Below are 13,757 nucleotides of genomic sequence, written 5' to 3' on the forward strand. Positions count from 1 at the left end.
GGCTGTGACACTTTATAGTGTCACAGACCCGGTAAGCAGTTTGGACGTGACTGTACATCCAAATGCAGTAAATTACTTGCGATTTGGACGTACAGTTACGTCCAAATGCGTGAAGAGGTTAAAGGGACTCTCTCAATAAAAGTTTTCCGATCCTAGACATGTGCACTGCTCATAGTCTCTATTTATTTCTATGGTCATTTTAAAAATAGCTCAGCGAGTGTGCTCGGCTGTTACCTGCAGTCCCATAGAAGTGAATGCATGGCAGCCTCTCTATTCACAGCTATGGCAGTTCTGGAAATTATTTCAAAGTGCTCTCCCTCACTTTTGGGGGCCTTAGCCCAGCGATATGCTACCAATGTCTGCTATTAAAGCAAATGAACGTCACACAAGGATCCCCATGCTAAGCAGCAGCAGTTCCTGCTCTGGTAAACCCAGCCATCCTTTTATTAGGCTATGTTCACATTTGTGTCTATAATGGAAGCCATGGCACACAGCATGGATCTGTAGTTTTGACTGAAAATAGCTGCCAAGTAATACTATATTTCCTACTACTTTCTGTGCTGAATAATTGAACAGGCATCTGGACTGTCAGCTGCAGGTCTTTACGCAAACTCTCATCATATAGAGATAGAAAACTGTATTAAATAGCACAAGTGCAACCTGTACAGCTGCACAGGGGAGGTAACAGACCTCTTTGGGCTGGGTTCACATCATGCTTTTATCTTACATTTATGGGATGCCTCTGATGAATGCCATACAGTGTGGCATCTGTCAGCATAGAGTTCCATTGTAAAAAAACAAACAAAATGTATACGTTATTGCATACTTTTTTTTCTTACAGGAACTTGCAGGATGAAAAAGCGTAGTGTACTATGCTTTTGTATCCTTTATTTTTTTTATAACACAGAGCAAAAATGTGACGAGAATCCAGCCTCAAAGGGGTTTTCCTGCCATTTATATTGATGACCTATCAAGATAGGTCACTAATATCTGACCGGTGGGGGTATGACGCCTGGCACCCCTGCCGATCAGCTGTTTGAAGTGGAGGCGGCACTCCAAGCGAGGGCTACTTCCTCTTCATTACATTGCCCGTTGCCTTGGAAGTGCAGTGTAATTACAAGTACTTGCTCGATTCACTGGAATGGAACACTATGCCACCGCTCCACAGGAGACGATGCATGTGTATTCTGACAATAGGTCATCAATATAAAAGGCAGGACAACCTCTTTAACTGAGAGATGTTTCTTTCTTAGCACAATAATAACTGGTTCCTCCATCCTAAAAGAATATTAAATAAACTTCAACTCACCACATAATCTTCATACGGTATCATGCTCCATCTAGTTAGACGGGATACGACCTTTGCCGGAAAGAGATTCTGGCATTCTACAGAAACTGGAATAATGCCATGTTCTGTAAAATAAAATGAACTACTATGTCATAAACTAAAACATGACATCTGGAGTGAAGGAAATGGACTGGACCACTTACCTAAAGAAGCAAACTGCTTGTGCAGAGATAAACGAGACAATAGCCGTGACCTCAATAACTTAATGGTCTTCTCCATGTGGCTGGCGCTTAGAGTGTTGTCTGCTACGACTAACGGCTATGGGAGACATAGGAAATAATCTTGATCGTCTTTCCACCAGCGGCTAGCTAGACAAAACAGCCATGTAGCTACATATTACGTTCTGTATTCTTTACCTGAGGTTGATCTGTTGGAAAATGCAGTCCTCCCATTCTTTGTACCCACAGATAGGGATGGCCAAGCTCTGATATATAGTCACTCAGATCCAAGATACTACAATGCGTTAACCAGACAAATAAATCGGAAAAGGTTTAACCAAAATCTTTCACCAGGTGTTCTATACAGTACATTGTGCCCTGAGTACACAGAAAAGAAGATGGAGTTTCTTGAGGGCCCACATCCCTAGAAGAGAATATGCACTGAGTTCACTCCCTAATTTGTAGAAGTAGGTAGTGAAAACAGCAGGGAAGCAGCTCTCTGATCGATTGCAACTAATTGGCACTTACAGAGAACCTGTAACGTCTCCTAACAGGGTTGTTTTAGTAACTACTTGCATTTTCCAAGTAATTACAATTATTTACTAGCAGTTTGAAATAAAGATCTGTCTGGGAGTACCTAGTTTGGGGAGTGCCCCAACCGATCTGACACTGATTGGATAATTATAAATAATTATATATAACAGACACTATCATTCAGAACTGCATCGAGTATCTGTGTACACGATGATATAAGGTAATATACACTGCTCAAAAAAATAAAGGGAACACTTAAACAACACAATGTAACTCCAAGTCAATCACACTTCTGTGGAATCAAACTGTCCACTTAGGAAGCAACACTGAGTGACAATCAATTTCACATGCTGTTGTGCAAATGGGATAGACGACAGGTGGAAATTATAGGCAATTAGCAAGACACCCCCAATAAAGGAGTGGTTCTGCAGGTGGTGACCACAGATCACTTCTCAGTTCCTATGCTTCCTGGGTGATGTTTTGGTCACTTTTGAATGCTGGCGGTGCTTTCACTCTAGTGGTAGCATGAGACGGAGTCTACAACCCACACAAGTGGCTCAGGTAGTGCAGCTTATCCAGGATGGCACATCAATGCGAGCTGTGGCAAGAAGGTTTGCTGTGTCTGTCAGCGTAGTGTCCAGAGCATGGAGGCGCTACCAGGAGACAGGTCAGTACATCAGGAGACGTGGAGGAGGCCGTAGGAGGGCAACAACCCAGCAGCAGGACCGCTACCTCCGCCTTTGTGAAAGGAGGAACAGGAGGAGCACTGCCAGAGCCCTGCAAAATGACCTCCAGCAGGCCACAAATGTGCATGTGTCTGCTCAAACGGTCAGAAACAGACTCCATGAGGGTGATATGAGGGCCCGACGTCCACAGGTGGGGGTTGTGCTTACAGCCCAACACCGTGCAGGACGTTTGGCATTTGCCAGAGAACACCAAGATTGGCAAATTCGCCACTGGCGCCCTGTGCTCTTCACAGATGAAAGCAGGTTCACACTGAGCACGTGACAGAGTCTGGAGACGCCGTGGAGAACGTTCTGCTGCCTGCAACATCCTCCAGCATGACCGGTTTGGCATTGGGTCAGTAATGGTGTGGGGTGGCATTTCTTTGGAGGGCCGCACAGCCCTCCATGTGCTCGCCAGAGGAAGCCTGACTGCCATTAGGTACCGAGATGAGATCCTCAGACCCCTTGTGAGACCATATGTTGGTGCGGTTGGCCCTGGGTTCCTCCTAATGCAAGACAATACTAGACCTCATGTGGCTGGAGTGTGTCAGCAGTTCCTGCAAGACGAAGGCATTGATGCTATGGACTGGCCAGCCCGTTCCCCAGACCTGAATCCAATTGAGCACATCTGGGACATCATGTCTCGCTCTATCCACCAACGTCACGTTGCACCACAGACTGTCCAGGAGTTGGCAGATGCTTTAGTCCAGGTCTGGGAGGAGATCCCTCAGGAGACCGTCCGCCACCTCATCAGGAGCATGCACAGGCGTTGTAGGGAGGTCATACAGGCACGTGGAGGCCACACACACTACTGAGCCTCATTTTGACTTGTTTTAAGGACATTACATCAAAGTTGGATCAGCCTGTAGTGTGTTTTTCCACTTTAATTTTGAGTGTGACTCCAAATCCAGACCTCCACAGGTTGAAAAATTTGATTTCCATTTTAAAATTTTTGTGTGATTTTGTTGTCAGCACATTCAACTATGTAAAGAACAAAGTATTTCAGAAGAATATTTAATTAACTCAGAACTAGAATGTGTTATTTTTGTGTTCCCTTTATTTTTATGAGCAGTGTATATTCTTGTGTGTGGCCCCCCTTCTAAAATCTGAATATCACAGATATAAGTGCAATAAAATAAAGGGGGTCTGCCAGACCAATTAGTTGTACGCAATATTATATAAATTAGGCATATGACTACAATTATTAATAACGCATTTTATTATGATAGACTTAATATATAAAAATATAAAAAAGAAAGAAAAAAGTAGAAAAATGTAAAATTTGTATTTATAAAAATATAAAAAATTTAGCACGGTTATTATGTATATGGTCCAGAGTAGTCCATTAATATCCTTGTGGTTCAATTTAGATCAATGTCTCCATATTTGATGAATGTATATAATCGTTATCAAGTTGATCCAAAGGGGTAAAATTGTTCAGTGTCCAGTGATTGTGATGAAAAAATGGTGAAATAATGTGTATACAGTGGATATAAAAAGTCTACATACCCCTGTTAAAATGTCAGGTTTCTGTGCTGTAAAAAAATTAGACAAAGGGCTCATGCATACGACCGTATGGCTTTTTCAGTGTTTTGCGGTCCGTTTTTTACGGATCCGTTGTTCCGTTTCCGTTTTTCCAAATGCCATATACAGTATACAGTAATTACATAGAAAAAAATTCGGCTGGGCAAAACATTTTCAATAGATGGTTCCGCAAAAACGGAACAGATACGGAAGACATACAGATGCATTTCCGTATGCGTTCCGTTTCTTTTGCGGACCCATTGACTTGAATGGAGCCAAGCACCGTGATTTGCAGACAATAGGACATGTTCTATCTTTTCACGGTACGGAAATACGGAAACAGAATGCACACGGAGACACTTCCGTTTTTTTTTTTCTGAACCATTGAAATTAATGATTCAGTATATGTAGAGCACTGAACTGAAAAAACGGCCAGTATACTGAACGCAAAATACTGTCGTGTGCATGAGCCCAAAAGAAATAATTTCAGAACTTTTTCCACCTTTAATGTGACCTATAAACTGTACCACTCAATTGAAAAACAAACTGAAATCTTTTAGGTGGAGTGAAGAAAACAAAACAAAAAAAATTAAAATAATGTGGTTGCCTAAGTGTGCACACCCTCTTATAACTGGGGATGTAGCTGTGTTCAGAATTAAGCAATCACATTCAAAATCATGTTACATAGGAGTCAGCATACACCTGCCATCATTTAACCACCTCCGGACCGCCTAACGCAGGATTGCGTTCCGGAGGTGGCAGCGCTGCGCAGAGTCACGCATATACGCGTCATCTCGCGAGACGCGAGATTTCGCTCAAAGCCGGCCCGCGCATGCGCATCGCGGGCCGGCAAAATTAAAAGAAGTATTTCGTCACCAGCCTGCCAGCAACGATCATTGGCTGGCAGGCTGGCGATTTTCAAAAAAATCCAATCCAAAGTCATATAACAGATCATATTAGTAAATATGATCTGTTATATGGCTTGTCTGCTCCTGTGCTGGTCCTTTTCGTCGGTTGGATCCAGCACAGGAGCAGACTGAACTGTGAGTACACCAACACTACACCTTAGCCCCAGATCACCCACCTGCACCCCAATTAACCCTTTGATCACCCCTTTGATCGCCCCTGTCAATCACTAGTGAAAGGAAAAAAAGTGATCAGTGTAAACTGTCACTTTTTTTTTTTCACTGGTATTGGCTGTTAGGTTTTAGGGATAGTTTAGGCCCCTTGGTTAGGTAGTTAGCGTCAGTTAGCGCCCACCCCACCGCACCGCAGTCACTTTTATTCGCTGTTTAGCGTATCGCTAATCAGCATTTGTACTTTTATAGTATCTGTAAGTGATCAAAACTGATCACGGTCAGATCTATAATAGTATTAGTGTCACCTTAGCTCGCCCTCCACCCAAAACGCAGTGTTTGCCCGATCAGGCCTGATCGTTCGCCCACACGTGCGTTCACCCACGCCCGCCCCACCGCAGTGACAAAAAATATATATATTTTTTGATCACTGCACATTCATTTTACACGCACTGCGGCGATAAAAAAACGAGATTTTTGTATAACTTACCAGTAAAATCTCTTTCTCGCTCTTTCCTTGGGGGACACAGAAGACCTTGGGTATAGCTCATCTCCATAGGAGGCGTGACACTAAGTGAAAGCTGTTAAGCCCCTCCTCCACAGCTATACCCTCAGCCTGGAGAGAGAGACTGCCAGTTGCGTGTCCAAGCAGTGAGAAAAGGCAAAGTCCAACAAGGAACCAACAAGCCAACTACCCAACGGGTAACACAAACTCGGAAACCGTGTAGAGAAAAACAATGAATGGGTGGGTGCTGTGTCCCCCAAGGAAAGAGCGAGAAAGAGATTTTACTGGTAAGTTATACAAAAATCTCGTTTTCTCGCCCAGTTTCCTTGGGGGACACAGAAGACCTTGGGACGTTCAAAAGCAGTCCAAAAGGGGAGGGACCACAGCTCCAAGGCGAAGCACCCGAAGGCATCAAGGAACCTCCGCCTGCAGACCCAGGCGGACCAAGGCAGCATACGCCGAAGCCAGAGTATGCACCCTGTAGAACTCTGTAAAGCGTGCACGGAAGACCTGTGGCCGCCCTGCTCAAATGCATGGCCGAAGCCCAATGTCTCCGGCCCAGGAGGCACCGATCGCTCTGGTGAAATGAACGGTGACAGCAAAGGCAGAATCCTGCCCTCGGTGCGGTAACCTCAGCAATAGCCAATCTGATAAGGCGGAGGAAAACCACCCTGGAGTCCGTCAACTCTAAGTGCGGACCTCCAGGAAACCCAAGAGACCAAACGTCGACAAGAGTCGGAGATCTCCAAGTAAAACTGGCAAGGCCCAAACAACGTCCAAAATCGGTGAAGTGTTGAAGCGAAAGGCAAACACCACCTTCAGAAGGAAGGAACGGGATGTAGAACAGCCCTGTCCTGGGAAAAGACATAAGGCTCAGAACAAAAAGGGGCCATTCAGGCACCAGTCAGAGACACGACTGATACGGAAACACAACCGTACAGGACAGACGGGGTAGAGAGAACTTCTGTAACGGCTCCAAGGACAAGATTGGAGCACCGAGAGCTCAGTATGAAGTTCCCAGGGCGATACCGAAGGACAGTACAGAGGAACCAAAGAGCCATTTCGAGTAAGAAGGTCTTGACAGGCCCAGAGGGCCGGGGAACGCTGGAAGAGGAAGAACAGCGCTGACACTTGACACCTCAAGTAAAGGAATCCCAGTCCCAGGTCCAGGCCGGACTGGAAAAAAAGACAGAACCATGGGGAGAGAAAAGGTCAGAGTGGGGAATGCACAGCTTCCCACAGAACCCCAGACAAAAGAACCATAAGTCTTACGACAGATCCTGGACGAAATACAGCCAGGAGCGGACAGTAGCAAACCCGCTGGAGTCGCCTGGCAAGCGGGCGAAAAAAACCAATGTGATCAGGCGCAGACCAGTAACACGGGCAGAAGTCGACAAAACTGGTCCCGTCGGCCCCCGGGCAACGTTGTCCCGTATCCACCCTAGCGGGGGAGTAGAAGGACAGACTGAAAGGAACCAAAGGGCCCGCCCAGCATCCGCCAGATGCCAGGACAAGACAGGCTAAAGTCCATGCTGATGTAGCCATGTTCTACAGTCCCGGTGTGGGAGATCAAAGGACAATCTGGACCGAAAGGTAGTCCCCCCAAGTTACCGAGAAGGTAAGTCTACAGCAGGACCATTGACTTAGAATGGACCACGCAATCTGCACTCAGCGGGAGGACAGAACGCGGTAGACTCAGTAAATAGGCACAGCTAATACAGCCAGTGTGGACAAGGGAGACAGTACGAGGCCAAAAGGAACACCGGAACCATCCACATGAACAACCATGCTCTCCCCAGAGGGGAGGACAGTGAAGGAACAGCCTCTGAAGTCTGGCGGGACAGAAGCCACATCGGAGTGATCTGTACCGAGCGGGAGCCAAACAGAGCCGGCGAGATAAGGTAGTCGAGACAGAGGCCGGCATAACACCCTCCAATCGAAAGGAGGAGTGGGCAACAGGGAAGCCATAGGACAGCTCAAAAGCAGAACCCTGCTACACTGTGAGATGCCCGGTTCACCGCCTCGCAGAAGGCGAATACCCTGAGAACCCAAGGTGGAGGTCCTCCGGACCTGGGTAATCGAGCACCCAAGAGAATTTGGGTGACTTTCCCCGAGAAAAGCGGCCCGCACCTGGTAGCAGATCAGACTGAAGCGTAGAGGCGCCAAGAGGAAGGACTCATACCACACTACATCCGAAGAGGAGGAAATTGCAGCAGGCAAGGGAACCGCAGTCCTGCCAGAGCCAACGAAGAATTCGAGGGGCGCTCCAGACAACAGCACTCCCGACCATGTGACCACTAACGCAGGGAAGCAATACCGCGGAAGGACGAATGGGCACGCATCTAGGAACCACGAACACTCCCTGGAATAAAGGGCCAACTAAATGAATGAGTACCACCCAGCTCCGTGCAGCAGAGAGCAAGTAGAGCCCGTCCGGGTCAGGTGGACAGAATGAACTCCTTAGAGACGAGTGCAAGGCTTGCGGCCAGCATCGTATCCCAAGAAAACAAAAGTATGCCGCAGGAAGCAGGTGAGGCATACGTACGAGCAGCCCGTAAGCAGTGAGAAGGCCAACCCACCTACAGGAGGAGAAGGCATAAACGGCCCAAACAACGCACAAGAACGTTCGCTCACTGCAAAAAGGTTAATTCAGCGAAAAAGGGGGCTCGCCACAGAGTGCCACAGCATGTACGGAATTGCAAAGTGCAACCTGAAAGGGAGTTATGCACAAGCCTAGTATAGCATGCGATGGAACGCAAGCAGTCCGCCCCGAAAGGGGGGAAATTGTATCTGGCAAACTGCAGTCTGCAAGAGTGCAAAGGCCGGTCCCAAAAGGGAGTGATGCCTAAGGCCGTACCTACTTCAGAGAAGCAGGACATACCCTATAATCCAGCAGGAGGTCCACCTAGTGAAAGGGGAACATGCACAGGGTTATCCTAGCATTAAGTGAGTGTGCAATAATACACCCAACACTGATTTAGCGAGAGTGCTACTACTCTGCCAATGAAGGGGGACATGTACAAGTCCAGTACAGCCATACAAGGACAGCCGTGAATCTCATGAGCGTGCCAAATTCTGCCCATGGAACAAGGGGTGGTCACGCACAAGTCCAGCACCATATCCAATGGGAGTGCAAGCGTTCCACCCATGTTAGAGGGCCATGCTCATGGCCAGCAAGGTATCCGGTGAGAGTGTAGCATGCCGCCCAGAAAAAAGGGGGGGTAATGCACATGGCCAGCATCTCATCCAGGGAGAGTGCGTGCACCCGCCATGTATGGAAGTCATACACATGGCCAGCAACGTACTGGTGAGAGACAAACACAGTCAGTGAGAATGTGTGTATGTCACCTGAGGAAGGAAGGCATGCCCATGGCAGGCAGAGAATCCAGCGAGAGTACGTACACCGCCCACGGAAGAGGGGTCATGCATATGGCTGACAGCGGATCCTGCGAGAGTGCAAGCACCCCGCCATGTATGGGGTACTTACACATGGCCAGCAACGTACCTGCGAGAAAACAACCACAGACAGAGGGATGTATTTATGCTGCCTGAATCATGCCTATGGCCGGCAGCGGAACCAGTGAGAGTGAAGCATAGTAACATAGTACATAAGTTCATCATAGCCCATCAGAGAGAGTGCAGCGTTCCGCCTATGGAAGGGGGTCGTGCACATAGCCAGTACCGAATCCGGTGAGAGTGCAGTATTCCGCCTAAAAAGGGGGGTCATGCACACGATCGGCAACAGATCCAGTGAGAGTGTAGCGTTCCGCCTAAGAAGGGGGTCACGCACATGGCCGACAGCGAATCCAGTGAGAGCGCTGCGTTCCGCCCATGGAAGGGGGTCACGCACATGGCCGGCAGTGAATCCAGTGAGAGTGCAGCATTCCGCTTAGAGAAGGGGGTCACGCACATGGCCGGCAGCAAATCCATAGAGAGTGCAGCATTCCGCCTAGGAAGGGGGTCATGCACATGGCCAGCACCGTATCCGGTGAAGGTGCAGCATTCTGCCTAAAAGGGGGTCATGCACATGGCCAGCCGGCAGCCAGGGAGAGTGCAGTATCCCGCCTAGGAGGGGGGGGATGCACATGGCAGGCACCATAACTGGAGAGATGATGAATGCTGCCAACGGAAGGGCCGCATGCACTTGGCCAGCGCCGTATCCTGGAAGAGGGCAGGAAAACTGCCTAAAAGGGGAAATGCCCTAGCACCGACGCAGGTTGGGAGCGCAACACTATGCCGCCTGTGGAAAGAGGGCATGCAGACATGCAGCACTACTGATGAGGCTGCAGCGTCCTGCGCAGTCCAATAGAAATATATATATATATATATATATATATATATATATATATATATATTATATATATATATATATATTTTTTTTTTAAATTAAAAACACAGCCTCTCTGAGGCTAAAGGGGACCACCATATAGGGGCACAGATAGTCAGGAAAAAGGGGGGGGCCAGCCATACAGGCCCATTGGGAGCCGGCCTGTACCCAAAAGGGTTAACATGGATCCGGCCTGGAGGGCGGCGCTGCGATCCCCTGGGGGCGGAGGAACCTCCCGGCGGGAAAAATTCGCGCCTGGAGAAGTTCCCGCCCCCTCCACCAGAGGCCGGAATTTTGCGGCCTAGCAGGCCGTGAGGCCGGGGTCTAAATTTGCGGCGCCCGGCATGTACCGCCGGAACCTGAGGCGGAGTGGCGCATCAAACCGGCCGCGGGTGCCCACCCCGCGGGCCGGTCGGAATTGCGGCCCAGCAGGCCGCGAAGCCTGGGCCACAATTTGCGGAGCCCCACCGACCGGCACCGACGGTCGGCCGGGGCCTGCTGAAGTCAAGCCCAAAGCCGGCCGCGGGAGCCCACCCCGCCGGCCGGAATGGCGGCTTGCCGGCCGCGGGAGCCCACCCCGCCGGCCGGAAGAGTCAGGGGTCCGGAATAGCGGCTTGCCGGCCGCGGGAGCCCACCCCGCCGGCCGGAAGAGTCAGGGGCCCGGAATGGCGGCTTGCCGGCCGCGGGAGCCCAACCCGCCGGCCGGAAGAGTCAGGGGCTCGGAATGGCGGCTTGCCGGCCGCGGGAGCCCACCCCGCCGGCCGGAAGAGTCAGGGACCCGGAATGGCGGCCTAGCAGGCCGCGGAGCCTGGGCTAAGATTTTTGCGGCGCCCGGTCGCACCAGAGTACCAATGTCGGCCGGAGGCGAGGCCTCACTCCACAGCCGTCAGGCAGGCCTTGAGCAACACTCCGGTAGGAGATGGGGGGGGACCCAGAGACCGGGTGCCTGTGGTAGAAATAAACTATGTTGCCGCTTCTGTAGCTGGCTGTGGAGACAGCCACTGGCTGCATGTCTATGGGAGCCAGGCAGGGGGGGGGGGGGGGTAAGGCAGAAGGAGATTGCCGCTCTGCAGGTGCCAGCATAGATCCAGCAGGGGACTAGAGGCCCAGTATGGGGGTCAGGCACGCAGGAGACCGGGGGGGACGGGGACGTAGGGCTGGAGAAGCCTCTCTCTTACCACAGCCGTCTTCACCCTCGGTCCATTCCAGCAGGGTCGCCCCTTCAGCTACTGGCACCGTAGTGGCAGGACGCTGGAAGAGGGACTTGGCGTGCGGGCGACCCTTGGGCTGGCGGGATGCAGGGGAGCTAGGCTGCCCTGGTCCACCTTGCCTTCTGTGGGGGAGGCAGCAGTGCGGGTGACCGGCACTGGCGCAGCTCAACCCCGGGAGAACAGAGAGGTCTAGTGCGACTCTGTTATCCCTGATGATCTGGGACAAAAAGATACCCCTAAATTTAGTAGTCCAAAATGTCAAACAGGGGGTATTCTTCTGAAGAGGCCTACAGGATTCTGACCCAGTCAGATGAGGAGTGGGAACCCTCATCTGACGAATCTAGCGGGTCAGAATATGAACCTGTGGAAAGCAGTGGCTCTCTGACCCAAAGTTCGGACGAGGAGGTGGAGGTCCCTGGCAGCACCAGGCGTACCCGGCCCCATGTCGCTAGACCACAGGTTACGCAGGATCCGCTTCAAGAGCAGCAGAGTGGGGCTGTCGCTGCCGGATCACGTGGTGAGGCATACACCAGCAGCGCAGCCCTTCCTGGACCTAGTACCAGCACTGCCGTACAACCTGGTGAAGTAGCGAGCACCAGAAGGGCAGTTTAAGCTGGTACGGTGGCACGTGCACTAGTTACCCCGTCGCAGCCACCGCACAGACAGGCCCCTAGAGTCCCTGAGGTGCTGGCAAATCCTGATTGGCAGTCACCAACTTCAGCCGCACCAGTAGTTCCCCCTTTCACCGCCCAGTCTGGAGTTCGGGTTGAGACGGCTCAAATCGGTTCGGCCCTGGGATTTTTTGAGCTGTTCTTGACTGCGGAGCTCTTGGACTTAGTCGTGGCAGAGACCAACCAGTATGCCACACAATTTATAACCGCAAACCCGGGAAGCTATTATGCCCAGTCCAAGTTTCCGAACTTAAAATTTTTTTGGGCCTTCTCCTCAACATGGGCCTGACAAAAAAGCATGAATTGCGGTCATATTGGTCAACGCACCCAATTCATCACATGCCCATGTTCTCTGCTGCTATGTCCAGGACACGATTTGAGACCATCCTCCGTTTTCTGCATTTTAGCGACAACACCACCTCCCGTCCCAGAGGCCACCCTGCTTTTGACCGGCTCCACAAAATTCGGCCCCTCATAGACCATTTCAACCTGAAATTTGCCGATTTGTATACCCCTGAGCAAAACATCTGTGTAGACGAGTCCCTAATACATTTTACCGGACGCCTTGGCTTCAAACAATACATCCCAAGCAAGCGTGCCCGGTATGGGGTCAAATTGTATAAGCTCTGTGAAAGGGCCACAGGCTATACCCACAAATTTCGGATCTATGAGGGAAAAGATCAGACCCTGGAGCCGGTCGGTTGCCCTGACTACCTGGGGAGCAGTGGGAAGACAGTCTGGGACTTGGTGTCACCCTTATTCGGCAAGGGGTACCATCTTTATGTGGACAATTTCTACACAAGTGTGGCCCTCTTTAGGCATTTGTTTCTAGAACGGATTTGCGCCTGTGGCACCGCGCGAACTAGTCGCGTGGGCTTCCCCCAACGGCTTGTAACCACCCGTCTTGCAAGGGGGCAGAGGGCTGCCTTGTGTAACGAAGAACTGCTCGCGGTGAAATGGAGAGACAAGCGTGACGTTTACATGCTGCTCTCCATTCACGCAGACACGACAATCCAAATTGAGCGAGCAACCCGTGTCATTGAAAAGCCCCTCTGTGTCCACGACTATAATGCGCTCATGGGAGGGGTGGACTTCAATGACCAGATGTTGTCTCCGTATTTAGTTTCCCGCAGAACCAGACGCTGGTATAAGAAGGTGTCTGTATATTTGATTCAATTGGCGCTGTACAATAGTTTTGTTCTCTACAGTAAGGCTGGGAGAACAGGATCCTTCCTCAAATTTCAGGAAGAGATCATCGAGAACCTCCTTTACCCAGGAGGTTCCGTGGCGCCATCCACCAGTGTAGTTAGCCGTCTACACGAGCGACATTTCCCCAGTGTCGTTCCTGGTACCTCAACCCAACCGTCACCCCGAAAAAGATGTCGTGTCTGTAGCAGGAGTGGAATAAGGCGTGACACCCGCTATTTCTGTCCTGACTGTGCTGACCACCCTGCCCTATGCTATGGAGAGTGTTTCCGGAAGTACCACACACAGGTACACCTAGCATAGGGATCACATCTCACCAGGACAGGCACACAGGGCTATTAGGGCCCATTCACTCACAGCTGCTGCAAACCTCTCCTTTCACCTGGGATAAAGTGCATAACGTACTTCGCCACATCTTTGGGCGATTTGCGCTTTGCACATTGTCCCATGGGGAAGGAGAGGTTTGTTCTAT

General features: G+C 50.3%; 1 protein-coding gene across 2 annotated transcripts in view; it reads right to left on the bottom strand.

The window, feature by feature from the left end:
- THOC5 (THO complex 5) overlaps positions 1-13,757 on the bottom strand; it is a 50,784-nt gene that overhangs the window by 15,083 nt on the left and 21,944 nt on the right. For both annotated transcript variants that reach the window (XM_040416680.1, XM_040416681.1), the window contains 3 exons: positions 1,705-1,801; positions 1,492-1,606; positions 1,310-1,413 (listed from right to left, as the gene is read on the bottom strand). In XM_040416680.1, the coding sequence (XP_040272614.1) occupies positions 1,310-1,413; positions 1,492-1,606; positions 1,705-1,801 (316 nt within the window). The remainder of the gene's footprint in view (positions 1-1,309; positions 1,414-1,491; positions 1,607-1,704; positions 1,802-13,757) is intronic.

The sequence above is a fragment of the Bufo bufo genome, chromosome 2 (assembly GCF_905171765.1).
Source record: "Bufo bufo chromosome 2, aBufBuf1.1, whole genome shotgun sequence".
Taxonomy (NCBI): Eukaryota; Metazoa; Chordata; class Amphibia; order Anura; family Bufonidae; genus Bufo; species Bufo bufo.